The sequence below is a fragment of the Sminthopsis crassicaudata genome, chromosome 1 (genome assembly GCF_048593235.1).
Source record: "Sminthopsis crassicaudata isolate SCR6 chromosome 1, ASM4859323v1, whole genome shotgun sequence".
Lineage (NCBI taxonomy): Eukaryota > Metazoa > Chordata > Mammalia > Dasyuromorphia > Dasyuridae > Sminthopsis > Sminthopsis crassicaudata.
The window spans coordinates 389,441,864-389,469,844 of NC_133617.1; the positions used below are offsets into that span (position 1 = coordinate 389,441,864).

General features: G+C 40.9%; 2 protein-coding genes across 6 annotated transcripts; one reads left to right on the plus strand and one right to left on the minus strand.

Moving 5' to 3' along the window:
- Nucleotides 1–6: 6 nt before the first annotated feature.
- Nucleotides 7–12,336, minus strand: NUBP2 (NUBP iron-sulfur cluster assembly factor 2, cytosolic). Its single transcript, XM_074279583.1, has 7 exons — nucleotides 12,068–12,336; nucleotides 7,168–7,286; nucleotides 5,960–6,158; nucleotides 4,375–4,529; nucleotides 3,041–3,151; nucleotides 1,995–2,064; nucleotides 7–856 (listed from the first exon to the last, which is right to left on the minus strand). Exons 1-7 carry the CDS (start codon nucleotides 12,081–12,083, stop codon nucleotides 711–713), a joined length of 816 nt encoding a protein of 271 aa, XP_074135684.1. The 5' UTR covers nucleotides 12,084–12,336; the 3' UTR covers nucleotides 7–710.
- SPSB3 (splA/ryanodine receptor domain and SOCS box containing 3) lies at nucleotides 11,875–27,975 on the plus strand. Of its 5 annotated transcripts, XM_074279582.1 has the most exons (8): nucleotides 12,158–12,657; nucleotides 18,835–18,903; nucleotides 19,467–19,607; nucleotides 24,998–25,175; nucleotides 25,797–25,984; nucleotides 26,095–26,197; nucleotides 26,505–26,630; nucleotides 26,989–27,975. In XM_074279582.1, exons 3-8 carry the CDS (start codon nucleotides 19,479–19,481, stop codon nucleotides 27,321–27,323), a joined length of 1,059 nt encoding a protein of 352 aa, XP_074135683.1. In that variant the 5' UTR covers nucleotides 12,158–12,657; nucleotides 18,835–18,903; nucleotides 19,467–19,478; the 3' UTR covers nucleotides 27,324–27,975. The 5 variants fall into 5 exon arrangements, with proteins under 5 accessions (XP_074135682.1, XP_074135683.1, XP_074135679.1 ...); XM_074279581.1 differs by lacking the exons at nucleotides 12,158–12,657; nucleotides 18,835–18,903 and adding an exon at nucleotides 11,875–11,999; XM_074279578.1 differs by lacking the exon at nucleotides 18,835–18,903 and having other exon boundaries at nucleotides 12,290–12,657.
- Nucleotides 27,976–27,981: the final 6 nt, after the last annotated feature.

Here is a 27,981-nt window from a genome sequence, read left to right on the forward strand (position 1 = left end):
AAGAGATCTATGAATTTCTTTAATTGAGAGCTTTTTTAAAGTTCCAAAGCATTCCTGAGGCATGTTTAACAATGAAGAAATCATATGGTGGGACCAGAGATATATTCCTTTAAACTACATGTTTCCAAATTATCATATGGATTTAATAGCCATATGGTACTTACACAGCTTAAAAGGGAACTACACCAAATACTTAGAAGCATTTAGTAGCACTGCATACAGAGCCAAGGAAAGTTGTCCATGGTATTATGCAATAACAGTTTTAGTACCAGAGGTAGAGAGAGAAATGACAATGTCATTTATGTTGGGATGTCTCTACAGTTAGCTACATTTTGGCTAAAGTCAGCATGCTTTCCATGGTCCTGTCTTGTAAAGAGCAGGTAAAACTTAGTACCATTAACCACTGTGGATCCACACTCTGAGCAGGAGGATGTTAAGGCTTGACATACTGCTAGGGAGGGTGGGAAGAAAACAAACAAGCCAATGGCCCAGACACAACAGCTACCTGGTCTTTAGGGAGCCTATTTTAATATCAATGAGACTGTAGAAATGACACTGGCTCCTCTGCACTGCGGGGTTCTGGATGATTCAGGCAGTTTCTTTAGAGGCCTTTTCTCTGTGGTGTTCTTCTGGTTACAACTCTTTTAAAGGTCTGTCTCCAAAAGCAGCAAAAAAGGAATCATAGTCGGCAAAAGCCTGAGATGTCTTCATTAGGAGGTTTGAGCCCATGTCCCATCCAAGATTTGCTGAGTGATGGAAATGAATGCAGGGAAAGCAGGGCTTTTAGGGAATTCCTGGATGAAGTCTTGGCCTTCCTCCAAACTCTTTGTGAGCTGAGGATCCAGGGGCACACAGCCTATAAGGGAAGAAAAAGAGGAAGTCAAAAGGGGATGCCTACCTCACAGCAAGCCTACACATAACAGGAAAGGGAAAGAAAGCATATGAAACCAGCAAGGTTTACACAAGGATTAAGTCACTTTCTGACACCTCTAAATTTGACTTTCTGACACTTCTAAATTTGTGATCATAACACAGATCTTCCCTAAGAATTTAGATTATTGCTCATGAGACCACAAGTCAATAAGAAATGACTCCATAGAAAATCAACATGAACAGGTTTGCATGGTTTAGCTGGAAGGGCCTTAGTTCTTTATAATCCAAGTGTTTGTAGTACAGTGAATGGCACACAGTAGAAATTTACAATAAATGAATTCAAATACCACCTCTGATGGTTACTACTCATGTGACCTCAGGAAAATCAGTTCATCTAGACCTCAGTTTCCTCATAAAATAAGAGTAGGGGAGGTTAAACTAGATAATCTGTGAGGTCTCTTCCAACCCCACAGCTCTATTGTTTTTCCCATTCAATATTATGAAGTAGAGTAAGCAGCAACTCTCTTATCTTTTATAAATGTCTGCCAGTTTGTATCCTTTTGTTTCAAGTCATTAAATTAAAACTATGCTTAGAACTGGGGAATTTGTGCCATTATTAATTTTTAATTCTGCTCTTTAAATTACCCAATGACTTTAGGCAGGACACAAGAGACAATTACAAAAATCTGTGATGGTGTGGGAAAACTTACCCCAGTTTTAATTCTCTTCATATTCAATTTATGATTGAGAATGAGGTACAAAGAATGCATCTGATATTCGATCCAGGACCTAAACTGAGGCAGCATGACACTGTAAACAACTTGATAAACTTGGATTCAACTGGCTCTAACTCCATCTGACTCTCACCAGTAGTTTGATTCTGGGCGATTAAGCTCTACATAGCTCAAGTAACTCCCTAGGACATAGTCATTATGTCACTTAGATTACAATCTGTTAGAAGAAGATATGCAAATAATCTAAGGTGATAATGAAACGGAATTACCCTTCAGTTCGGTGTCTCTAATCATACTAGAATGATTACAGAGAAAATATTTTCCAAGGACTCAGAAAACCAGAAAAAGTCACCCCATAAAGGTTCCTAAGTTTCATCTACTACTCACCTAAGAAGGGAACTTTTGCATGTCTGGCCAATTCTTCCCCACCTCCCTTAGAGAAAAGATTAGTACACTCCTAGAATCAGAGGAAACAAAAAGTTGAATAGGATCAGAGACCTACTTAAATTTTCTCACAGATGACATTCTTCAGATTAGAGAGGGGTAAGGGCAGAATAATAAGATAAGGGACCCTCAGAGTACAGATTAGGGGTTAGTAAAAGAGGCCAGAGGCCTCATCTGTTATTTGGTTTTATCTGTATGAAATACAAATGTTTTTTACATTTTAAAATAATTTTTAAAAACTTATCCAAATCATAAAAAAAATCACTATATTCAAATTGTAAAAATGAATATTCTTTGATTTTGTATATACATACATACACACGCACACACACATATATATATTTGCATTTAATGGTAGACATCTCTGGGAGAGGGGAAGGAAGAAAAAAGTTACATGATCATGTTAGTATATATTTTAAAGGAATAGCAAATTGTATATAATAGATTTGCAGTTTCACATACAATTTTTTTTCTATTCTACTATGTTAGTTCAGAATAAAAAATATATATATAAAAATAAAATAAAAATTCTCAGCTGCTAAGCCGAAAACAGGAAGAAGATTGGATTTGGCCTCTGATTGCCAAGTCAGTTTGTTGGTCACAGATTTAGGTGAAAATAGTTAACTGCAGAAGAAGAAATATTAATAGAAGATAGGCACTGAGAGCCATATATCATATATCATCTTGAATAGGTTCAGTTACATTTCATATACCTATGTTCATTTTTTTTTGAGATTGTTGGCCAAGTCCTGATTACCTCCAGGGCAAGCTTCTCTGAGCTAAATACATCAGAAGGAATGATAGTTTTATTCGATAAAGGTTGATAACACCTATTGTATGCAATGCATTATACTAGTGCATGAGAAAATGAAGATGGAGCAAGACATAGTTACTTTTCAGTTCCACTGAATCACTTTACTCTGCTAGGTTAATGAATTGCCTGGTGACAGAATGGTAAAAACCTTTAAAAAAACTTCCCCACAGCTCACCGAACAATGTGGACAGACAAAACCACTCATATTCTCCACAATTCCAAGTACTCGCAGCCCTGTCTTCTTACAAAAGGTGAGCTCTCTCCGGACATCACCCACAGATATTGCCTGTAGATAGAGGAGAAAAAAAAAAAAAAAAAGTCTATCATAAGTGAATTGGCATGTTTATAATAGGTTATAAAATAAAGAGAATACTGTCTTTTAGTTTCTTATTCCCATAGAGACATTATCTCAAAGTATTAAATGTTTTGTTAAAATCAGAGTAAGAAGAAAACAAATCAGCAAGCACAACATAAAGACATTAGATGAAGTGACTTTCAATTTTAGCACCAAAGAAAATGAGGCAGTATATTCTTCTGGACTGGATATTGAAAGAAGCATTTGCTTAAACTGGAGTCCAAGATCTTATTTTTTTTTCCTTCCAAATACATTTTAAGATTTTGTGTTTCAAAATTTTCTTCTTCTCCTCTTTACCTCTCCCCTCACCAAGATAACAAGCAAAACATATATACTCCTTTTAAATATATATCTATATTTACCATGGTGTGCAAGAAAAATCAGACCAAAAGGGGAAAAAAAATGAAAATACTATGATTTGATCCACATTTAGCAAGACCACTTTATTTTTTTTTTAATGCTTTGATAACAACTTTAATATAACTGGTTTCTCTTGTAACTTATGTGTTTTATTTTATTCATTTAAAAAAATTATTCTGCCCAATTCTTATTGTGCAACAAGAAATTTGGTTTTACACACATATATTGTATCTAGGATATACTGTAACACATTTATTATGTATGGGATTGCCTGTCATCTAGGGGAGAGAGTAGAGGGAGTGTGGGGAAAATTTGGAAAAGTGAATACAAGGGATAATGTTGTAAAAAAAAAAAAAAATTACCCATGCATATGTACTGTCAATAAAAATATAACTATAAAATTAATAAAAAATAAATTAAATAAATAAAAAAACAAAATAAAAAATAAAAACATTATTCTGAAAAGGGATCCAAAGGTTTTATCAGAGATCAAACAGGGTTCATGATACAAAAAATGTTTAAGAGCCCTGGAAATAGATGCTTCTTGTTGCTCAGTCATCAATCATGTGATTCTTTTAATACTATTTAGGGTTTTCTTAGCAAGGATACTTAAATGATTTGCCATGAGGAAACTGAGGCAAACAGGGTTAAATGACTCACCTAGGGTAGTTTCTAAAGCTGGATTTCAACTCAGGTCTTCCTAACTCCTGATTTGGTGTTATACAAAGCATATCACTTAGCTGCTTAGATGTTTCAAAGATCCAGGCAAAGAGACTCATGGTAACATAGCATACCTGGGGTGTAGTAACCAAAATAGCTCCCAGGGGTTTATAAGGGCGAAGAGCTTCCACAGCAGAAATGTGCTCATCAGAGGTCCCAGGCGGTGTATCCACAATGAGATAGTCCAAGTTACCCCAGGCCACATCAGAGACAAACTGTTTTATCAATGCTGCCAAAGCAAAAAAGATGGAGTCATGGGTCTCTTTCAGATTCTCTCCACTACTAATTATCTTTCAATTAATTCAGTGGTTGCCACCAAAGCTTCAGGCACCAAGGAGTTTTTGCTAGGGGTCTACACATCCATAAACAAACACAGATCCTTTAGACTGAAAATTACTTCTTTTTACATTACTATTTTTCAAATATTTGAAGATCCTAATATGATTACTTTTTTAAAAAATCCATTTAAAAAGTATTATTATTTTCTGTCCTAATGTGTTTTTTTTTTTTTTTTTCCACCAATAGAAACTAGTAATACAAGAAGCCACTACCTGGAGGTCTAGGGAATAAAAAGGTTGGAAACTACTACTCTACCTGGATTTAGATAAATAAGATTAAGTGACATTTCTTAAGGTACTATCTTAAAACGATTCTAAAAGCTGTCCTAAAACTCTTACATGAGGAATGACATTTCATTAGAGACAGCCAAAACCCAGAACTACCAAGCCTGCTGAATGTTCTGTCAGCACAAGGTAAGAGTTTTTGCTTTTGAATAAGAAGCATGAAAACCATAATGTTACCACTCAAAGAATATCAGATTCCAGGACTAGCTTTCGACAGAACTGTGACATCTGCCCTGTTCAACTTTTCTCCAGTTCTCTACTATTGCAATCCTTCAAGACTGCTCTGAAGGAATGTATACAAGGATCCTAGCTGATGGGAGCTTAAGACATGAGCACTGACAGCAGTATTTGTATGGTAACCTGATCCTTTCAAGGCCCAAAACAACAATTTTCTCAAATGGAATAGCAAGCACTGAATCTCATATTCAGAGGGCCAGTGAGCAGCACCTACTTGTGACAGTGGTCCTGCTCCTTGGAGATCTGTAGTACTGCCACAGAGGAGGGAGCTTCTATCTTGTCTACTAGGCCTAGGAGACAGGGATCAAAGCCAATCATCAGCTTCTATCATCCCTATGATCTCCCCAATCCCTTTAGTCAAAGCAATTTGGGCTCATTTTTATTCATATGAGCTGGGTGAAAACTAGAATTTTCTGGCTTTGAGATTACCAGGCTCTTAAATAGTAAAAGTAACAGAAATCAAGAAATAGATATACTTGGCCTTTTAAGAGTAGAAAAGCAAAGGCAAGCCTTTTAAATAAGCGATAAAACAAAACTGCATGTTTAAGTTCTAAATATTCCAGAACGTTCATTCTTTTCAATTTTTCTCTCTCAAATACCCAAAGGCTAGACACCTATAACTTAAGAAATAAGGAACTTAGCAGCTCCAGGAGGGAGATTGGATGGATCAGATGCATTCAAAGATACTTTGTAGCTCTGGATTCTCCTTGGGAAGGATTTAGCGTGGAGTCCTGCAAAATACCTAGCCAGCCAGCAGTGAGCAGCCAGAGCTATTGCTACAGCCCAAACACAGCCATACCATTTTTCTTGGGTCCTCTCCACACCACAGCCTCATCTGGCTTCTCCAGTAGGAAACCCACAGACATGAGGGAGATGGTTTGCTCTTGGTCCACAAACACAGGCACCCAGCCATTGTCACACTGGTGCACGGCCTTGTTTTGTACTTTTAGCATTCGGGGAATGCTGGGACCGCAGAGATCCACATCCAGAATCCCAACCTGTGATAAGACAGAGTCTAGTTCAGGCTAGTGAGGCAGTGTTTAAAAGATCTCATAGAGCAAAGTTTCTTTTAGTGGTTAGTACAAACAAATAAATAAACTAACAAACAAATAAAGTTAAGGTCAAATTCAAATCTACTGCCTCATCATTGGAGAAGTCACTCATGAGATTTGGGAATTCATGTTTTTTTTTTTTTAAATCTAAAGACTTTTTTAAAAAGAAGTCTTTCCCAGGCAAGATTAAGAATGTCCCACAGGGGTATATGAAGGTTATGGAATATTATTGCTCTGTAAGAAATGACCAGCAGGAGGAATACAGAGAGGCTTGGAGAGACTTAAATCAACTGTTGCTGAGTGAAATGAGCAGAACCAGAAGATCACTATACACTTCAACAACAATACTATATGAGGATGTATTCTGATGGAAGTGGAAATCTTCAACATAAAGAAGATCCAACTCACTTCCAGTTGATCAATGATGGACAGAGATAACTATACCCAGAGAAGGAAGACTGGGAAGCGAATGTAAATTGTTAGCACTACTGTCTATCTACCCAGGTTACTTATACCTTCGGAATCTAATACTTAATGTGCAACAAGAAAATGGTATTTACACACATATATTGTATCTAGTTTATATTGTAGCACATGTGAAATGTATGGGATTGCCTGCCATCGGGGGGGGGGGGGGGGAGGGAGGGAGTGGAGGGAGGGAGGGGATAATTTGGAAAAATGAATAAAAAAAAATAAAAATAAAAAAAGAATGTCCCACAGGGCAGCAGCAGCAGCAGGGGTTCAGAAAGTTCCATGCAGCCATGCCACTGGTCAAAGAAAGACTGATATTCAGTCCCTTAGGACTTCAAATCAAGCATATTAGCTACCATGAGAAAAGATCCAGCAACACTACATTTTACCTAATGAAAAGTTCCAATTGTTGCAAATGAAAGGAAACAAACTCAGCAAACACTGACAAGGCTAACTGGGCAGAGGAGAGAATGGCAATACTCACCTTCTTGCCTGAATGCCGGAGGGCCAGGGCCAGCTCTGTAGAAATGGTACTTTTCCCCACCCCTCCTTTTCCTGAAAGGACCAGGATGATCTGCCTGATGCCGGTAAGATTTCCTGTCTCTTAAAGAAATAAAGCAATATAATGTTTTGGTGAGTGAAATGAGGACGAAAACTTATATGCATTTAGTTTTTAATATATTTCTACCACTGTAGCCTCATAAAAACATTTATGTGTATCTTTGTAGCATCACCTTCATTTCCTAAATATATCCTGCTGTATAATCCCTTCTAGGGAGCTACTTTTTATAACAAATAATGAAAAATATTTTAAAAATCTTTTAAATAACTTAATCCTCCTCCTCCCCCATTATTACCACTAACCAATATACCAAACAAGTCAGAAATTAAAGATTCTACATTTACAGTCCCCCACTTCTGCAAAGGGAGAAATACGTTATCCTTATCTTTGGGATCAAGGTTAGACAAGATAGATTCATTGTTATCTTTTAACAAGTCTCTCGGCATCTACTCAGTATCTTCTTTCTTTTAGTCTTCAAATACCACTACAGATTAGTCTTCCTGGCACCTAGATCTGATCAACTCATTCCCTAGTTCAAATACCTTCAATGACTTTCTTCTACTTACTACACAAGGTCAAAGAAAGTGATTAGTCTACCATTCAATCTCTGCTGTCTTTTCTCACACTAAAGCCCTAGTCATATCTTATATTTTAGCCAAAATGACCTAAATTGCCATTCTTTGAAACATTCTTTATCCTTTCCCATTTTTATGATTTTCTTCAATCACAGCATTTCCTCTACTTAGAATCCCTCTGGCCCAGCTCAAAGTCAATTTAATTTTTTTTTAATTGTGAACTTAAACATGAAATAAAATGGCCATTCCCTTATATAAAGTAGAACAGAAAAATCATTCTATCTTAAATTGAAATAATCTATATGGCTTAGCTTCCTTAAAAGACATAAACTTACACACACAATAGATTCAACATCTAACTTTCAAAGTTATCCTGCTTACCTGTGTTTCCTCCTGTTTTCTTTTAGGTCTTTACATTCCTATCCTTAAAATATTTACTCTTGATTAGATTGAGAACCACAAAATAAGTCTTCCCCCCCCCCCCAGATTTTACCTCCTAAAGGAACTTAGTTTAAACTGGACCTTGGTCTCTAAAGTCCTTGCCCCCTTCCATAACAAAATTCATAACAAATTTATAACAAAAGGGCAAAACAGCCAGAATGAAGAGGTACTCTTTGCTTGGAGTGGTCAGGATCACATGACAAATCTTCATAGTAACACTTTCCTCTCCCTTGTACTTTGAATTCATGGGACATCCCCCAGAGTGGCAGGGTTGCTACCATAGTATCTTAATTAAAGACCCTTTATTCCTCTACTCACAGCTTTGGTATATAGAATTTTTTTTTTTTTTCTAAAGCATAAAAGGGGGCAGCTAGGTGGTGCAGTGTTTAGAGGTTGGACAACTTCCCTCTTTCTATTCCCTCTTCTCAAAAGAAAATAAAAACAAAATAATTATAACAAAATACAGTCAGGCAAAATAATTGTTTGTCATAACAAAAAAATCTAAGTCTTATTCTGCCCTGAGATTATCACTTCTCTTTGTAAGAAGACCATAGACACTCCTTAGTACTCTGGAATATATCTGATTAGAATTCTTAAGTCTTTCAAAATTGGCTATTATGAGATTGTTGTTATGGTATAAATTGTGGTTCTGTTCATTTCACTTTGCATGACTTCATAAAAATTTTGCCTAAGTCTCTTAGAAACCATTCTTTTTATAAAAATTTCTTGCAATATTCCATTATATATACACATGTGTGTATATTCACTATAATTTCTTTAGCTATTCCCCAAATGATAATTTCTGTTTATTTGCTAAACAAAAAAAGCTGTTATAAATATTTCTGGATGTGTTTTCTTTTTCTTTAGACCCTTTGGGGCATAAGCATAGTAGGGCACAATTTAAAAACATGTGCTTTCCAGAAAGGCTGTACTAATTCACAACTACACCAATGTACATCAGTGTGCCTGTTGTCAAAGAAGAAAATTAATATTGTACTTTGTCTTAGATAAAAAAAAATCTTTCAGAAATAATTTTAATTGATTTGATATTACATTAAGTCCAAAAATTTCTAGCTTAGAAAATTGTTCTAATTAACATAATCCCCACAGTGCCTTCAAACCCTTCTCTACTCCCCCAAAATTTAAAGCAACATTTATAGTAATGAATATAGAAAGGTTTTGAGTTAACATTCCAGAAAAATGACTTAATCTCCTTCTAAAATTCCTAAATTCCTTCCAGGACCCTCCCCTAAAGAAACAACCAACAACTTAATCCTTTTAAATAAAGGATGGGTGCTAGGCTAAAGGGAAAAATCAATAATCTTAGAAAGATAAGGGATACAACTACTAAGTTTAGCTTTTGTTCTTGACTATACATTTTCCTAAAGAGAAAATTCTGGAAAAGGTTTATTAATATGCTTCCACATCATGTTCCTAGAACCTTTCCAAAACCATCATTTTTCTTTTTTGTCATTTTTGCCAAGATAGATGTGAGGTATAACCCCAAAGTAGTTCATTTAATTAATCAGTGATTTGAAGCATAATGCTACACATCACTTAAGATTTCTTTCATTGAGAACCTCTTGTTCATATCCTTTGATATTCATTGGGGAATGGTTTGCTCATTTAAATATTTCATATATGAAATAACTCCTTATATTTCTTGGATGAGACTTTTATTGAAAAAGCTTGCTAAAAAGATTTTTTTTCCCCCTGAAGGGCTTTTCTTCTAGAAATATTAACTTGTTATTTGTTAGAAACCAAAAACACCTCTTTAATTTTATGTAATCAGAATTATCTGTCAGCTATGATCTCTACCTTGTTTGATTATAAACTTGTCTCTTCTCCATACTCTTTTCCCGTGCCTCCAATTTTTTATGTAACTTTGTATACTTGTCACATACTCACTTGAAACTATTAAAGGAGCATGTCTGTAAGAGCTAAAATCCATCTCCAGGATCTAGCTTGTGGCAGATCTTTGTAACAGCTAACAGTTAAGAATTGACACAACTAACTCCATTTTGTGTGTCTAATAGCAAAATGTCTCCTTCAATACAAAAGAAAATTCAAAGAACCCCCATTAGCGCCTCTTTATCCCATCCAATAATGAATGCAGTAGTAGCAAGTGATTAATTTTAGATTGTCTAATAAAGTGGATACTACAGTATTATAAAAGGCTACGCTAACAAGGACACATTCTTTCCTAAGTAACAATTTAATCATCCTTTCCTCATAAGAACAAAAGGGATCTGTGAAAGCTTTTTTGTTACTCTGGCTATATTAACTTTGGAGGAAAGAAAAAATATCTATCCATCCAGATCTATATTCACACATAAATAGACACACAGCAGTGATAGTGTATTATCTGATTTTATCTTGAGTAAACAGACTACAGTATCCTTGTACTTTTACTCAGCGATAGTTTATTTATTTTCAACAGTATTTTATTTTTCCAAATACATACATAGTTTTCAACATTCATCTTTGCAAAACTTTGTGTTTTGATTTTTTTCTCCCTTCCTCCCTTTCTAAGAAAAAAAAAAAAAGCAAGCAAAAACAACAAAAAAAGGTGAAAATACCATGCTGGGATCTACATTCAGTCTCCATAGTTTTCTCTTTGCATTCGGAGACCTCTTTCCTTTCCCAAGGCTATTGGAATTTGTGCTGATTTGGGAAGTAACTTAATAAGGACCCTGAAAATTCTCAATTCTCACGGCATTCATTCTGATATAACATGAGATGGGTCTCTATATTATTTCTAATACATTGAAATTGCTTCGGCTGAGAGAATGAAAATGATGTAAGATTTGGATCAAGAATCAAAGGAAAAAAGTTAACGGGAAACGAAATCTTATTCTATTTTCACTGTTGGAAATTATCCTGACCAATGTGAGCCAGCAACTCTGGTGACTTGTCAGTGCAGTGGGGGTCCCTCCTTCTCCCCACGCCAGACTGAGGCAGAGAAGGCACAAAGAGAAAGGCCTGGATTGACAGGGATAGGGGAGGGAACCCCAGCAATCCAGGACGGGGGCATGTTATTCTTGGGGGCCTGGGCTGAGAACCAGGCTTGTACATTCATCCTGGAGAGCAGGTGGGGGGAGGGGAGGAGGAAGGGGGAGAGTGTGTGTGTGACTCCCGCCTCCCACGGGCCCCCGGACGGAGCACCGGTTAGAGAGCTCCTGGAGAGCAGGGGCTTTTCGCCTCAGTTTCCTCGCTGCACGGCCTCGTACCTGGCCCGCAGGAGGAACTTCATAGGTATTAAAAGACTAACTGGTGGAGGGAGGGGAACTTAGGACGCAGGACCGGGGGAGGAAGGGTGGAGGAGGGTCCACTACTGCAGAGTCCCGCGGACTCGGGATGGTGGGTGCAGTAAGACAGACGGCGCGGGGTCACATGGGGAAGCTGGCCTGGCTGGGCAGAGACCAGGGCGCTAAGGTTGGGCCGCCTCCACTCGTCCCAGTCACACAGGCGCTCAATTCAAAGACTCACGCCCCCTCCGCCCTAGCTCACTACCAGAGGCTCTCAATTCAGGCACGGCCCTGACTCCACCCCTGGGCGGCGAGGGGAAGAACTCTCACCTCCCGCGGGGATGGGGGGGGGGGGAAAGGGGACTCCTCGCGCATGCTCAGGTTCTCGAGCAGAGCGAGCCGCCGACTTCCAGGGGGGAGCGCCTAGTCCACCTGGCTTCTGCGGGCCCGCCCCAACTCTGAACTGTGCAAGTGACTTACACCTTTCAAGGTAAGAGATTTGGGATAGCGAATCTCTCGGGAGAGGCTCTCGGAAGAGCTCCTCCTGAAGTCACTCACCGTGTGCGGCCTCCATTCTGCCGGGCGCTATCTCACGTCACAACTTCCGTCTCCATCTGCGTACACACACCCCCTTCCCTTCTCCCGCCTAGAGTGAGGGACGTTTCATCCAATCCGAAGCAACATCTCTTCCCTTCTCCCTCCCCTTTGTCCTTGTCTTCTCTTATTAACCAATCAAATCTCTAAAGGTGTGCCTGTACCCGGCCCCGGCCCCGGCCTCCTGGGAAATGGAGATGGGCTTTCTTCTAAATCCGAAAAATTGACTACTCTCTCAATTATTGGTCTTTGGGCCAATGTGCGTGGTAGACCTGGCTTTGAGTTGCTTCTGTTTCTCCTATGGACTCGCGGATTGATGATTGACAGAATTTTTAGCCATTGGCTCCGTGAACCCCTCCCCTCTCCCATTCCCCTGAGGGTGGCTTATCCAACGGAGATGGCGAACTGGGCCTGACACGCCTTCCCTCAGACGAGGGACCAATGGGAAGATGGGGGCGGGACTCAGGGGAGGAGATTGTTTACGTCTAGCTCGGGAGGGGAAAGTAGGTCAGAGCGCGGAACTGAAGCGGAGCGCGGCGGTGGCGGCGCCTGAGGTAAGATCGGCGCCTCTTGGGGTGGGGCCCTTGATGGCTTCGCGGTCCCCGCGTGTCCCCCGGTCCCTTCAGTCCCCAGCATGGGTTCCGCTTGCGCTTCCTGCTCCCTCGGCCCCTCAAGCCTCTCCTTCCGGATCTTCTTCGTCTTCGAAGGGGAGCGGACCGAACGGCTTGCACCGCCCAATGGGAGGGGGTGCCAGCGGTTGGTGCGGGAGGGCCCAGGATCGCGGGGCGGGGCGGAGGCCGGGTCCTGGTAGCCCCGGACTTCACTGCGGCCCAGTGGGCAGCCGCGGGTAGCTGGAGCGACGGGAGAAAGCGGCAGGAAACGGACCCACTCCTATGTGGAGGGGGTCCCGGCGAGCCTCGTGTTCGGCCCTTGTCGTTTGGTCGGAGGCCTGGGGATTTGGAGGGAAAAAGCTCCGGGGCCAGGCGGAGGAGGCGGGGCCGCAGGCTTACCCACCGCATGTGCGCGTGTCAGGCCCGGGGTCCCTAGATCGGCCGAGGTCGGCCCAGCCTTTTCTTGTGCTGTGTCCTTCCCTGTGGTCGGCACTGCCCGTGAGATTCCGCCGGCGGGTACCGGGCCTGAAAGTCCTGCCTTTGTTCCCACTTCGGCGGCCCCTGGACGGGAGACTGAGGCCGCGGCTTCATTGACCTCGGCCTCCCCCGGACTTGTCTCGAGCGAGCCGGCTCCTGTGGGTGTGGTTCGGGCATCCATCCCGGCCTCGCTCCTGCCCGGAATACCGCTCAGCCCCCTTTTCTTAAGTGGCCGATGGAGAGGTCAAGGGGCTGGCCCGGCCTGCGGCCTCGGTGAATCTGAAAGACCGGGAGCCCGATGTGGTCTATACCTCCCGTAGGCCCTGGAATGCGAGCAGGATTGGGGAGGGGGGGAGACGACAGCCCTCAGGTCCGCAGGCCAGGCCGGCGCTTTCCTGGGGCGTTTGTGTTGTGCTTTAAAGTGGGTTGGCAATTCTACAGGTGCTGCAGGGGAGGCATTGGAAGCATCAACTAACTGCGAGCTGGCGTGGAAGCGGGCATTATTATCTTGGCATATGGAGGGGAGGAAAAAAGTGTGAAAGAAACATGGAGGAGTACAGCCCCAGATGGAGAAGGCGCATGAAACCGAACTTGGCCCGGGAGGAGAGACACTTAACTCTGGGGCGGCCGAGAGTTGGGTGAAGGGTCCGAGTCGGGAGATCTAGCTTCTTCCAGTTTGGCTATCTGCATGCCCCCTCTCCCTCCCTCCCCCTTTTAGCCCTAAGTGTGATTAACATTGGGGAGGATTGTTGAGTCTCTTAATGTTACTTAACTCATTTCTTCGGATGGGTGGATTCTGAATCTTCTTGCCATCTGTTGCTTTGAATGTCTCGTTTGACTCCTCGCCCTACGGTAGTTTTCTGTGATTTTGAGGAAACTGGTGGGAAATAGCCTGGTGCTGTGGGGAAAGCACTAGACTTGGAATCAGAAAATCTAAGGTCAGATTCTGCCTCTAACTTAAATGTTTTACTCCCTGGGTTAGTCAGTTTTTTAGCCTCAGATTCTTCCTCAGAAGTGAAGATGATAATAGAGATACTTCCCCCTCACTCCAACTTTGTTAGGATCAAATAAGGAAATACATAATGTTAGTATTAAAAGTGCTGCAATTTAAAGTTAGGCCACGTGCCCACTTTGCCTCTCAATCTTGTCTCATTTATAAAATGGGGCTTTTACAAAATCAAGGGGTTGGTAAAGGTTTTAAAACATTGTAGTGGACAAGAAGTTTGAGGTGTTAAGTTAGGAGTTAGCAGGCTATGGGGGGTTTATTCATGTAGAAAAAACACTGGAGTTTGATCAAGAGATCGGGGTGGCAATTTATTCTTTTAAAAATATGTATATTTTTAATCCTAGTCATTTTCTCTACAGGGGAAAATATTTCCCCTGTAACAGCAGAACAATTAAGGGGAAGTTGTCTGTTAATTTATTCACTATGCTACTACTTATAGGTATGAGTGTTTTATCTCTTTGGAACTAGTATAGTTTAGTCAGAGTTAAAACACCCTTTTTAGAATCCCCTAATTGCCTGTTTTGACTGACCAGTTAAGGGACTTGTTCTGGGGTCAAAACAGGTATTAAACCCTTGAGATTAAATTTTCTGGAGACCCTGTGTTCAGATGTTCCCCCTAAGTCTTGCACCAATGTAGTGACCACTTAAAAGCACCCCTATCCCTTCCTCTCAGTTGGTTAGAGCTAGAGGTAGAAGTTTCAGTGGTGAGTGACCAGTTTTTTGTAGCCTGAAAGACCCACCCAGTCAAAGAAAAAAAGCATGGTTATATTTTAGGAATTGATATTATTGAAGTCAAGCTGAAATCTTTTTTTTTTTTTTTTCTGGCTCTACTTTCTTTGCTTTGCCTTCATGTTATCTTTCATAAGTTCATAAGGACTATTTTTGTCTGATCTGTGGTACAGCTCTCTGAGTCTATTCTTATCTGCCATAGTTGGACACATTACATTGTACCTTGCCGCTAACATAGTGATGTCATTTTTGGTTCTCTTCAAAAACTGAGGACAACCACCAATCAACAAATCTTATGTTTCTTAAGGCAGCTGGGACCCTATTTGAAGAGTGCTGCATTTGGAATCAAGAAGTTGTGTGACTAGACAATTCACATAACCTGTCCACTTCTATTTCTTTTTCTGTAAAATGGGAATAATAGCACCTACCTCCCAAGGTTGAGAGAATCAACATTTATAAAGTGCTTTTACTTTGAAGCACTATGTAATTGCTGACTGCTACTCTTGCCCTACTCAGCTTCACACCTCTTAGTGGTTCAGGTCTTTTAAAAGTTAGACTACCTACCTACAGGATGTTGTTTATAAAGTCTTAAGTGATATTTAAACAGTTGAACTGTATGAAACCACATTTTAGGGATCTTAGGTTTTTTCTCCTGATTGAGATTGTAAAATTCAGCTAATCTGCCTTTTATGTGCATACTAAGCAAGCATTGAATTACGAAAAAGGTGGGCTCTGATCTTTCTACTGCCCCTCCTTTTTCAGTCCTTACCCTGCCTCTCCTTATAGGAATAGTTCTTCCTGTGAAGAGATTATTGGAGATTATTTTAGTGGGAAGGCAATGATATTAAAAGGGGATTGGGAAAGGCTTCTTGCAGAAGATGAGATTTTAAATTGGGATTTGAATTCAAGAAACTTTCAGATAAGGAGAATTTTACTGAATCAATGTATGTAGAAAAGAGATTTTTTTTTTAATGGGAAAGGCTGAAGGAAGCCTTGTTAGCAGTGTCAGGAACATAGTAGCCTAATTGACAAATTTACCCAGAGAATTATATATTTGAAACTGCAGGTAATAGGGAGCCCATGGAGTAGAGTCTGAAATGTTGAGTACCTTGTCTAAGATAACAGCTAATAAATGTCAAACCTCGGATTTTTAATCTATGCCTTTGACTCCACATCTGGTCTTTCCAAGTGACACTGTCATGTTATGAATAGTCATGAAACTTAAGTGATTACATCCTAGATAGAAATACTGGTCTCACCTGACTTTTTCTAACAAAATGGAGTAGGAATTACTTTCACTTCCCCTGTCAATCTTCAAGGTACTATCTTAGATTTGTGATGGTTTTAGTGTTGGTTCTGACTGCCAGAAGTGTTTGTGCTTGGGATTCTTGTGTCCTTTATAAAGTATGTTGGTTTTGATATGGGTTAAAGATTCCTTTCAAATTCCCAGCCCCCATGAATCCCAATGGGAGATATCCGGGCTCTCCCAATCCCCACTCTAATGATCTGCTCAGATTTCCCCAACCCCCACCCTCAGCACAAACAGTTCCTTATCTAAAACCCATTGAATTCTATTTGATTCTAACCCTGGCCTAAACCAGCCAGGAGCCAACCTGGGACTCCACCCATGGGGCCCCTTCACCAAAAGTCCCCCATTATAAAAGAGGGAAACTGGAGTCCACTCTTTGCAGGAGCCTCAAACATGGCATCCTTACGCTGGTCATATCAGGGTTCCTGTCTTCCTGGCGTCTTTCTACCTTTACCCTTACTTCCAAACCCCAAATAAACCTCTTTTATTAATCTAGGTTTTCAGATCTGTAAATTCCTTTACAGGGGACTCTTGCACCGTTACTAGACCTCATTTAACTCTGTATCCTTGTGCTGAATCTAAAGGGGTTGCAGGAGAGCTCTATTTGACTCTCTGTACCCCAAACCTGCCTCTAGACCTCAATTAACCCTAATTAAATTCAGGTACCCCTTACCTAACTCTCATCAGTTTCAAGCTGCCCTATGGGTTGAATCCAGTGGGATTGAAGTTCTGGCTACTTCTATTTCTGGATTGTGTAAACTTGACAAATCATTTCTGCTCTTTTTTGCTGTCTTTTAAGGATTAGTGACTTTTTTTTAGAAGTGTTACACCTGAAGTGCTGTGGCTTTGAAATGGGTAGACAAAGGTGAGGACAAGTTCTGGGTGTTATGTCATCTTTGCAGTTTAAAAAGAAATAATGTGCAGAATTTACCTGCCCATGGCCCCACCCTCTTTATCTGAACTAAGCTGTTGTAAAGGCAGTGGAAGATCGGGTCAGAAATTCTATGCATTACTTGATGTCTCAATTCTGTTTGTGCTCTTGACTCTTGTTTTTGGTCTTAGTGATTAAAGTCTGGATTTGAATATGTCTCACTTGACTTCTTGTTTTTAACTATGAAGTAAGGAGGAACCTACACTTCCCCTATCCCAGTCTTCATAGTACTCAGATTTGTAATGATCTCCATGGTCCCTATCTCTGTTACTAGCATTCAACAATTAATATAATAGCTGACATAAAAATCTGTTAGAATTTGTAGCCCATGGGGCTGTGGTCAAAATAGTTACCTTGTTTATTTATGTGGTAGCTTTAGGTAGCTTTATGCCAGCTTGGGACTGAAAAAGAAAATGATAACTGTTTTCCCTTTTCCTTTGTAAACCCATTTTGTAGGGAATAGAGCTCAGCTCTATTGTTGGTAGATGGGAACTGTATTCTTAGAGGTGATTTCTGGGTCAGTGAAGCAACCCATTCTTTTTGTTGCTACAGGCTACTTCTTGCTTATGGGTCAAGCATGTTCTGTAACCTGTAGAAACCTTCCCACTCGGTCTGTATCTGGGACGCTTAAGGGAGATAGAGATTTCTCAAGTCAGAATGGGGTCTTCGGTGAGTGGGGTGCTTTTGGTTGAGCTGAGGAATCTGGTGGGGGGGGAATCGTCTGTTGGGTTATAGATTGGAAATATTGTCGTTATCATGTTGGTTTTAGGAAAGCTTAGAAGTAGTGGGTGAAAAGAACTGGACTTTAATAGGGAAGTTGTGAGGCCATTTTCAGTTTTCCTTCATCCCTGCTGGATGCTAAGAAATCTGTCTTTGCCTCTGGTCTCAGGTAGAAATTGCCTGCCTGTTTAGTACAATACTAGAAATTGGATGAGTTGCAAAAGATTATTAAATATGGTTCTTGCCCTAATGGAGGGTAGAAAGTATGTTAATAAAGGTAATTGATTGGATATAGTCTTGAAAGCTGTGCAGAGCTCTGAGATGTCTCAAAAACTATAATACTTGACAGTTTAATAATACCTTGAAGGAAGATTAATGAAACTTATCATTTCATTTCAGTCTCATAACCACCCTCTGAGGTAGAGTGTTGGGATTCTTCCATCTTACAAATGAGGAAACAGACTCAGAGAAGTTACATGGTCACATGACTACTAAATTTTGATTGTGGGGTTCAAATCCCCAAGTCTTATGCATCCATATTACTTCCTCCACCTTAACATGTGACTTCCCTGATACCTTTGAACTGTGTACTGTAGGAATTTATCCCCATTTTACAGATGGAGAAATTGTAGAGTCTGTAGAGCCAGGATCAGAAGCCAGATTTCTCTCCAAAGCCAGCTTAAATGCTCTTTTTAGCTGGCAGTTACCCAAGAGGTGGGAAACGGGAACAGATAGTCAGCATTCAGATTACAACACACTGGCTCCATATGCTTAAGTACAAATGAGAGTGGCCACCAATGATCATAGGGAAAATTCTCCCTAGCTGGAAAAAGTATTCTCTCCCCAGTCCACCATCTCTAATTTTCAGCTCTAATTAATCAAGATCTAAAATTCTCAAAAACATGAAAATACCTTGCATTGATTTATATTGTTTTCCATATTTGATAGGGACATTAGAAATCATCTGTGATGATACTGAGGCTAAGAGAAAGGAAATAACCTGACCTTCCAGTTATAGTAAGTGACAGACTGGGATTTGAACATTGTTCTTCTGACTCCAAATTCAGTAGTCTTTTTAAATTACAGTCTTGATGATGCAGGAGGTAGAGAATTATGGGGTGTTGGGCAGTAGCTGTGACTGACAAGCTCATTAGGTAGGACTGGGAGTGGGAAAATCCCTAGTGATCCTGTGGCTGAAGGTGTGCATAAGGGTGCGGCACTCATGCTAAAAAGGAAGAATGTGCAGCTGCTGGCTTTCTCAGTCAGTCTTAGGAGTGCATATGGGAGGAGTGCTGTCTTTGGCTGTGATCCTTCATCCTTTCTAGATGAAGGTAGAGTAGTTAGATACTAAAGAAGATAGCTCTGTGTTTCTAACAGCCTACTGCTGAGTCCCAAGAACTATATAGTTTTTATCAAAATCATGTTTTTGGGTAATCTGGCTATGAACTACTGTCCCTGTTGAAGAACTCATGGGACAATCATGGGGAAGTTTTAATTGCTCCTAGAGATTGAGTTCTGAGGAAGCTTCCCACATCACAGACTTCATCTTACCCGTGGCTTGTTTCTCTTTTTTATTCCAGATCTTCTCCACCATGGCCCGACGCACCCGCAGCAGCCGGGCCTGGCATTTTGTTCTGAGCGGGGCCCACCGGGAGGCAGATGCCCGAGCTGTGGCTTTGGCCTCTGGCACCACCAACTGGGGCTATGATTCCGATGGACAGGTGGGTCTCTGCTTTTTTCAGAGGAAGAGTTATTAGCAGGTTATTTTTAGTTCAGGCTTGAACATTTTCAGAAGGTATCTAAGGAAATGAGCTTCAGACATAGGAGGAATGGATAAGAGAAAAATCACAGGACCAAATTCTCTTATCCATCATTAGTTATTCTATACCAGGAGATTGGTAAAGTGTTTTGTTTTAAAATGCAAAAAAACAAAAACAAAAACTTAGTTCCAAGAAGTATGAAAAGAGCAGATTGGATCTAACCCTGCTAGTGGGCCCCTGTTAAACAAGCTCAAGATGCTGTTGCAGAGAGAAAATGCCGTTGTGGGGAAAATGAGGGATGGGAAGGAGTTTTGGGTCTATAATCAATGGTCTTGCCTTTTTTTTTTTTTTTTTTTTTTTTAACCTATAACCCTTGCTAAGTATTGTTAGATTTCTGTAATAGCATGTTTTCTCTTTGGGTAGGACTCATAGTTGGTGGTACTATATTGGGTATGTCTGCAGTGCTTGTTGCTTCATGTTTCTTTTTCTTAGTAGTTTAGGGGCCTAAAAAGATATACCTAGGACACTTCTGAAGGCAGAGAGAAGCAAGTCTATGAGGTTTTCCTAGAGGGGCCAAAAGAAGAGTGGAATAAGGAAGAAGTATCTATGTAGGCAGTAGGAGAGAATAAGGGCATATATTTCCTTACCAGGAATATAGCTGAGCTGTTAGGTTTTTATTCAAATAGCAAAGAAGTGTTTTCCTTTCTGCTATGTAGCTGAACATGAGTCTACAGTGCTTCAGTATAATGGCAAATTAGACACCTACGTTTTGAATGTTGTGTCACTAGACCATTGTCCTTGCTCTCATGTCACTGATAAGGACATGATCAGAGTTCTATACCCAGTTTTAGAATTGACTCTTATAGAAGGAAGGGGGGGGAAGTAGAAAACCCCATTTGTGATATATAAAATAGAGCTGAAGCAAGGAATGGAGAGGGTTGCTTTCTTCACCTGAAATTATGGGATGGGGAGGCTTGCTTGATAGTTCTAAGATTTGGGGGGAATTCTAAGATTATGACAGATACTGAAGGTGCTGCAACTTTGAGGTGTGTGCCCTAAAGAAGCTGGTTAGAATAGGAAATGTTCTTTTGTGTTGCTGAGGTAGTGGGTAAGACCATCCCATAACCTTATGTTTTTTTCTTTCTGAATCATAGCAACAGTGAATCCAAACAGATTTTCTTCCTCAAGTTTGGTTTCTTTCCAATTCTTTAAAAAAATTTTCATGCTGATATCTTTTACTGGGGATAGTGGGGGGAAATAAAACCCACACACCAGCATGAACCTTCCCTTGTGACATAGCAATCATGCAAAAACATCTTATATGCTGAATATATCAGATTATGTAAACAAAAAGGTACTGTGCCTTGAGCTTTTTCTGAAGATATCTAAGGAAAGGATGCCTCCTATTCTTGGGATTTTCAATAGTTTTCCAATTGCCTTGTTTTTATCTTTTTTTTAATCTTATTGTAATTGTTTATTGATCTTTTGTTTGTTTTGACCATCTTATGGCCCGGCCTACATTGCTGTACCTCTTTCAACTTAGATTAGCTAGTGGCCTTGAGAATTCACTCCTGTATGTTTCATCATAGGAAATGAGACTCATTATGTAGTGTTGCATAAGGGGAGTGAGGGTTATATGTGTTGACACTGTGTGGCTTAGAAATTTATAATATTTGCTCCAGTTGTTAGCACATACATTTACCATGCTGTTTTTACCTGTCATCTAATGGTTTACATTCCTTTTGCACCTTGCCTTCAATAACTTATGCAAAACATAAGGTCCCTCCCTTCTGTCTTAGAGAATCTCCAAGAACCTAAGCTGAATATGCTCTTTCAGGATCTAGCTTTCTCTTTAGGATTTAGCCCTTATGGGATCTTGATAAGTTGCAGATTAGTGTATTATTTTACTAGGCATTAGAATTGGACTGGGTGACTCTGAAAATGCTTCTCTCCAGTATTTTAGAAACCTGAGTAAGAATTACATTTAAACAGTTGGCAGCCTTATTGAAAATGCTCAGTGTTAGGTCTGAAGGCCTAATAGACAGAGTCTTTTAAATATCTCTAATTTCTCTCCAGTAAGGAAGTTTAAATACCTAGTTTCTATTCTAGTAGTCATCCCCTTTAAAAAAACAAAACACACAATTCAGGAACCCTAATTGCATTAAGTCAAGTCTTAACAGTCTGTATACATACAGTGTTTCCTACATATATGCCCCATCACTGCAAAAAAAAAAGTGGGGGGGGGAATTGAGGGCCTTCTTTGTTCTAAATAGTCAAGAACAGAGATCCTTGGGAAGACAGTGGACCTCTGGGTTCTGGAGAAAGAGTGGGTCTATATATTTTTGAGGCTGATTTTAGTCCCACTAGTATCTGGATGTTGGGATGTGGTGGTATAATGAAAGAATTCCAAAATGAATACAGTTGGATAAGAAATAAGATAACTGACACATCTTTCAGCTATTATAGTATTTGATCCCAACCACAATCTCGGGAGCTGAAGGTGGAATGATGGAAACCAAAGCAGGTTAAATGACTTTCCTAGGATCCCACAGCTTGTAAATAAATGTCTTTATATTTAGCTCTTGAAAATAGGTCCAGGGCTCTTTATGCTATACCACCTGGGGCCTTCTCTCAAAGATTAACTCTTGTTTTATCTTGGGGCTTGTTTATTCCCTAATTATTTGCCTATTTTTCTCCTATTCGAATATGATGTCCCATCTTTGAATCCCCAATTCCTGGCAAAGAGTAGGCACTTTATAAAGTTGACTTATCAACTTAAAGTTGTCCTTTGCTATTATTCCCTCAAGGCTCAGAACAAGCCAATTTCCTCTTTCAAATCCTAGTCTTTTAAAATAGAGCCATCCTTTCTCTACTAAGTCTGTTCTCCTAGGTAGGTATCTCGAGATCTCTAACCAGATCCCTTTAGATATTTACTATTGCATGTTGTCAAGTACAATGGATGGATTCATTATATTTGATGGATTCAATTTTTGTTTCACATTTTTTTTGTCAGAAGGAATGACGAGTGTAAAAGTTCTTAGTGTGTCAGGGCTTATTTGGAAGTGTGATTTAAAAAAACAGGCATCCATAAGATTTTGAAAAACCAAATCACAACTGTGGTGCTCATTCTTTTATAATAATAGAGGTGAACACAGACATCAGCTACAACTGGCCTATACCAGGATAGAGAAGAATTGTGGCTCCTCATTTACTAACCATGTGATTTACTAACTTAAGCACAACAATCTTTCAGAGCCTCGGTTTCTCCATCTTTTAAGGTTGAGACAATCCCTTTTTTGTCCTCATATAGCATATAAATATGAGCTATGAATATCAGGAAGAAAACCATAGGAAGACATTTGAATAAAATATCAGCATATTTTTCTGAAGGCACTTTTGGAAAAAGGGGCTAATTTTGCATTAAATTTACCTCTTGATAAGCAGCTTCTTTCCTCATTTGTAACAAAAGAGGTTGGGATGAACTTGATGTCCAGAGTCACACATTACCTGGATCATTTCCACTTTTTCATGGGTTTTGAGAGCTCTGTCAGGATGGCCTTTCAGTCTACAGCCACCTCCTTTCTATGTCAGGTGGTCAAATGCCAAAGTTAGATAATAAATCTCTGTAAGGTATCTGGGTGATGGGGCCATTAGAATTCCAAGGGCTAAGTTAAGACTAGAGCTTTCTCAAGGGATGTGACAGCTAGTTAAATCTGCTGGGATAGGTTTCAGTAATTTAGAATCAGATAAAGACTTGTGAGGCTCTCACAAGAACTCTGACTACCAGACCGCTGTGATTAGTCCTGATAATAATTTCCAGACTTGGTCACTTTCTTAGGACGATTAATTTTTACCCCACCATTAGATTCAACGTGGCTCTATATAGTTTGTATTCCTGATGTTCATCATTTGTGGCTAGTAATTCAGCTGCAGATTTCCTATCTCCTTAACACACCCTCTGTTCTTTTCTCATAACCATTCGTTTAGTAGTAAAGTTATAAGATGTAGAGTTTGAGGTCTAGTTCAACACCCTCTCATATAGGAGAAAACCAAAACCCAGAGACTTGAAGTGGTCCAAATCATGAGGAGCAGAAATGTGCTTTTAATGGAATATCAATCTCTTGGGAAATTGTACCTCTAGCTTCTCGGCCAAGCCCTAGTTAAATTAATTTTCCTTGTGCCACGAATTAAAATGTTTTGCTTAAAGTGTCTTTTTGTTTGTTTCTGTAAGACCTAGATTTCCCTTGTAGCTCTCCTCCCTCAAATTAACATCCTGATCCTTAATATAGGAACTTATATTGGGCTACCAGCAAGAAGTTGATGCTGAAGGATAAGTAGGTAGTAGTTCTGAGTTTTGATGAGTCATGGGATTGACTCCTAGGATTCCTAGCCATGGAATTTTTGGTCATCAGACATTGATTCTGCAACCATTGACAATAATACACTTATGACAAGAGGAATCCTCAGCATTTTCCAGAAGTGGGCAGGTAGCTCATGCTATCTGTAATGATTACTTAATAAATGCTGCCTGAAATTCCTTATGGCATCTTGACAATAACTACTATGTTTATGAATATTCAGGAACTATCCATAGGTTGTGAAAGCCCTTAGTAGACCTCTGATTTCCTGAGGATCCTCAGTCCCAGAGAAGTTCTTTATTAAAAATGTGGTGCTTAACTTTGCACTCATCCCAATTTCCATAAAGTAAAAGCTGGAAGTTGCTCAGTTTGGAGGGTGATTCAACATCTTAAAGCCTGTATGAAAATGTAATGTCATAGAGCTTGTTTAGTAACATTTATGATAATGTAATAATTCGCCTTTTCAAATAAGCTCTTAGGAGGTGGATTTTTCAGATAGAGCAGGGAAATCTATGTACATCCAAAAGCATAGGCACTCAGGAGAGAGAAGCAGGTAACTTGTTTTTTTGCAAGTGGTGTGTGTTACCTGTGTGGGACAGTCCTAGGCCAGGTATTCCAAGATTGTGGTTGGGATCAAATACTATAATAGTTGAAAGATGTGTCAGCTATCTTATTTCTTATCCAACTGCATTCATTTTGGAATTCTTTCATTATACCACCACGTCCCAACCTCCAGATACTAGTGGGACTAAAATCTCCAGAGGAAAGGAAGTATGATGTTCTCTGCTCTCCTGACTTCTTAGCACAGAAGATGATACTGGGAGCATGTTCCCCAAGCTGTCTGCCTACTCTACCAGTTAGAAGGGTAGGGAGGAATCCTAGTCATGCCTTTGTTGTCTTTTCTGTGCCTTTTCCTATGCCTTAGCCCATGGGCCACTACCATGTTTTGGACAGGCTGATGTCCTGACCTGCCCTTGGCTTCTTGTTTGACAGCACAGTGACTCAGACTCAGAGGCAGAGTTCCCTTCCCTGCCACCGTCCATCCCGAGTGCTGTGCCTGTGACTGGGGAATCCTACTGCGACTGTGAGAGCCAAAGCGAAACTCCGTACTGTGCCAGCCTCCATACCAGCCATCGAAGCAGGGACTGCCAGTGTGGCGAGGAAGATGACTGTAAGGGGCCTCCGGGTTTCCTGTGGGGACCCACAATAGCCAAAGTTAATTAGTTGTTAGCAATGATTTTCTTGGGGCTCTTGGTTGTTTTTAAGGTCTTCAGAGCCAGCCTGCCTGGACTCAGGTGGTAGTTGGCTTAATATTGCCTGCATTTGGTTCCCAGGCCAATGGAGTTTGGGAACTAGCTGGTCCTGTAGTAGTCTTTCACTTGTTATTTTCCCCCTTATTGGACAGCTGTAAAAAAATGCTCAGGGGTGGCAGCATTTTGCTTTATCAAAGGAAATTATAACAATGTCTAGAAATGAAGAGAAACTGTGAGGATACATCAGTAGCAAAACAGGATGTATCTCTTTACCTGACCGGGATCTGCTTTATGTAGCTAGATGAGGCGAAGGAACCTGGGGGGGGGGGTGTCTCTGGATTGGGCCTCCTAAGTTGTTCATTCAGCAGTGAATGTGATCCTGTTTTGCTGTTTTACTGGGTCTCTTTCTTGACCTGTTAGCATCAGTCTCACCAGCAGATGGTGTCAATAAAGAAAAATGTTAGGTTTGGCCTTGGGTATGTTGTGGGGTCAGTTCCTCTTGCTTGTCCCCAAGATAGACTCTTTTTCCTCCAACACAGATTTTGATTGGGTATGGGATGATCTGAACAAATCGACGGCCACTCTGCTAAGTTGTGACAACCGCAAAGTCAATTTCCACATGGAATATAGCTGTGGCACAGCAGCCATACGAGGGAACAAGGAACTATGTGAAGGCCAGCATTTTTGGGAAATTAAGATGACTTCCCCAGTCTACGGCACTGATATGGTATATTAGGGGAATGTGGGGGACACTGCTGTAGAACATGGGTGCTGATTACAGGACACCTCTCCCATGGCTTAGTGTTCTCCTTCCCTTCTCCCCACTGTTTCTGGTAGATGGTTGGTATTGGGACATCAGATGTAAATCTGGATAAGTACCGCCATACATTCTGCAGCTTGCTGGGCAAGGATGAAGACAGCTGGGGCCTTTCCTACACAGGTGAGCATATGAGGACTGATGAGAATGCAAGGAAAACGTGCTTGTTGCTAAGACTCAGGGAGGAGAAAATCTTACTAAAAGATGGGTTGGGGGGGGGTATGCCTACAGGTGACTGAAAGCTCTAGGTGGGTAGATTGGGGTAGAAGGTGGGGAGAAAGGATCAAAAATTGTAGGAAAGATCATGCTATATCTCTGTAGCATTTAAAAGATAGGGCTAGAAAAGGGAATTAGATTAGAAATGAAGCCCTAGAATTAGAATTGAGATCCACCAAATCTAGTCTGCCCTTCTTTGGAACTGCTGTTTCAGGACTTCTCCATCACAAGGGTGACAAGATGAGCTTCTCCTCACGGTTTGGCCAGGGTTCCATCATCGGGGTTCACCTAGACACTTGGCATGGGACACTGACCTTCTTCAAAAACAGGAAATGCATAGGTAAGGGTGAGAGCTGAAGCTTCAAGTTACAACATGGAATGTCTTTAACATGTGGATGACCTGAAGACACCTAGGGAGAACATGCTGTTGGCTCTGGAGCCTTAGAGCACAGCTAAATCAGAGGAGTCTGGAGTCTGTGGATCTGTGCTCCCTTTGGGTAGTTCTTCCCTAGGGAAAGAAAGGGGAGGGCCTTTGTAAGTGACCCTCTAACTCTTTGGTCTCCATCCTCAGATGCTTGGGTCCTGGTCTGTCTTGTCCTGGGCAGCGTAGATTAGGTCTAAGTACCCTGGGCTGTGTTCCCCAAGTAGAGGAGAGAGGCTAGTGACTCCCCTTTCACTCACCTCATGTCTCCTGCCAGGAGTTGCCGCCACCAAACTGCAGAACAAGAAATTCTACCCTATGGTTTGCTCTACTGCCGCCAAGAGCAGCATGAAGGTGATTCGTTCTTGTGCCAGCCTCACCTCCCTGCAGTATCTGTGTTGCTACCGTCTTCGCCAACTGCTGCCTGACTCTGGAGACACACTGGAAGGATTGCCTCTACCTCCTGGCCTCAAGCAGATGCTGCACAACAAACTGGGCTGGGTCCTGAGCATGAACTGTAGCCCCCTACCGTCACAGTCGCCCAAGGTGGCAGCATGCTCGGGGAGCCCAGAGGCCAAGCCATGTCAAAGGAAGAGGTGTCGACGGACTTAACTTATTTTCCAATGAAAACTGCCTTGTTGGGCTTGGGGTGGCTTCTCTTTCTTTTCCCTTTCCTCCACACACTCTTGGGACAAGAGGGAAGGTTGGGAGGGGAGGTTGCCCATCCCCTTCCTTGGGGACAGCTCCACTGGTTTGAATTTGCCAAGATACTCCCCTCATTCAGGAACTAGTTTAAGGACACAACACCTGCTCCTCACCTGGACTGGAAGACTGTGCCGTGAACCCAAGAGCATCAGCTTGGAAACAGATGATAACAGTAAGGCTCCCTGAGCCCTTATTCTGGACTTAGCCCAAGGGTCACTCCAGGTCCTCTGTAGGGTGGTGGAGATTGCAGTGCTATTGCCTCCATCGGGGGACAACATATGATCACTCCAATCACTCCTTTCTCAGGGGAGGGGAAGATAATGCTGCAGCCTAGCCTCAGTTGTTCTCAAATGTCCAGCTGAGAGGGGCAAGGAGAAAAGCCTGATTAATAAATATTGAGATGTATGTGTTCCCTCCCCACCCCTTGGGGCTTCAGAACTAGGATCTAGAATTTTTTTTTTTTTTAAACCTGCTTTTGCATGTTGTCAGCTTCTTTTCTGCTCCTGTATCAGAGACTGTATCAAATCACTGTAATAAAGTCAAAATAGTTTATATTGAATTACAG

What these genes read in the sequence shown, in the direction of transcription:
- NUBP2 (XM_074279583.1), bottom strand. An exon ending in TTGTCTGTCCACATTGTTCG is followed by an intron (nt 2,065 to 3,040) that starts GTGAGCTGTGGG and finishes CTCTGATTCTAG; the next exon opens with GAGTGTACTAATCTTTTCTC. An exon ending in TGCAAAAGTTCCCTTCTTAG is followed by an intron (nt 857 to 1,994) that starts GTGAGTAGTAGA and finishes CTTCCCTTATAG; the next exon opens with GCTGTGTGCCCCTGGATCCT.
- SPSB3 (XM_074279578.1), top strand. Translation starts at nt 12,553, where the DNA reads ATGGGGGCGGGACTCAGGGGAGGAGATTGTTTACGTCTAGCTCGGGAG. An exon ending in CGGCGGTGGCGGCGCCTGAG is followed by an intron (nt 12,658 to 19,466) that starts GTAAGATCGGCG and finishes TTTTTATTCCAG; the next exon opens with ATCTTCTCCACCATGGCCCG. An exon ending in GCTATGATTCCGATGGACAG is followed by an intron (nt 19,608 to 24,997) that starts GTGGGTCTCTGC and finishes CTTGTTTGACAG; the next exon opens with CACAGTGACTCAGACTCAGA.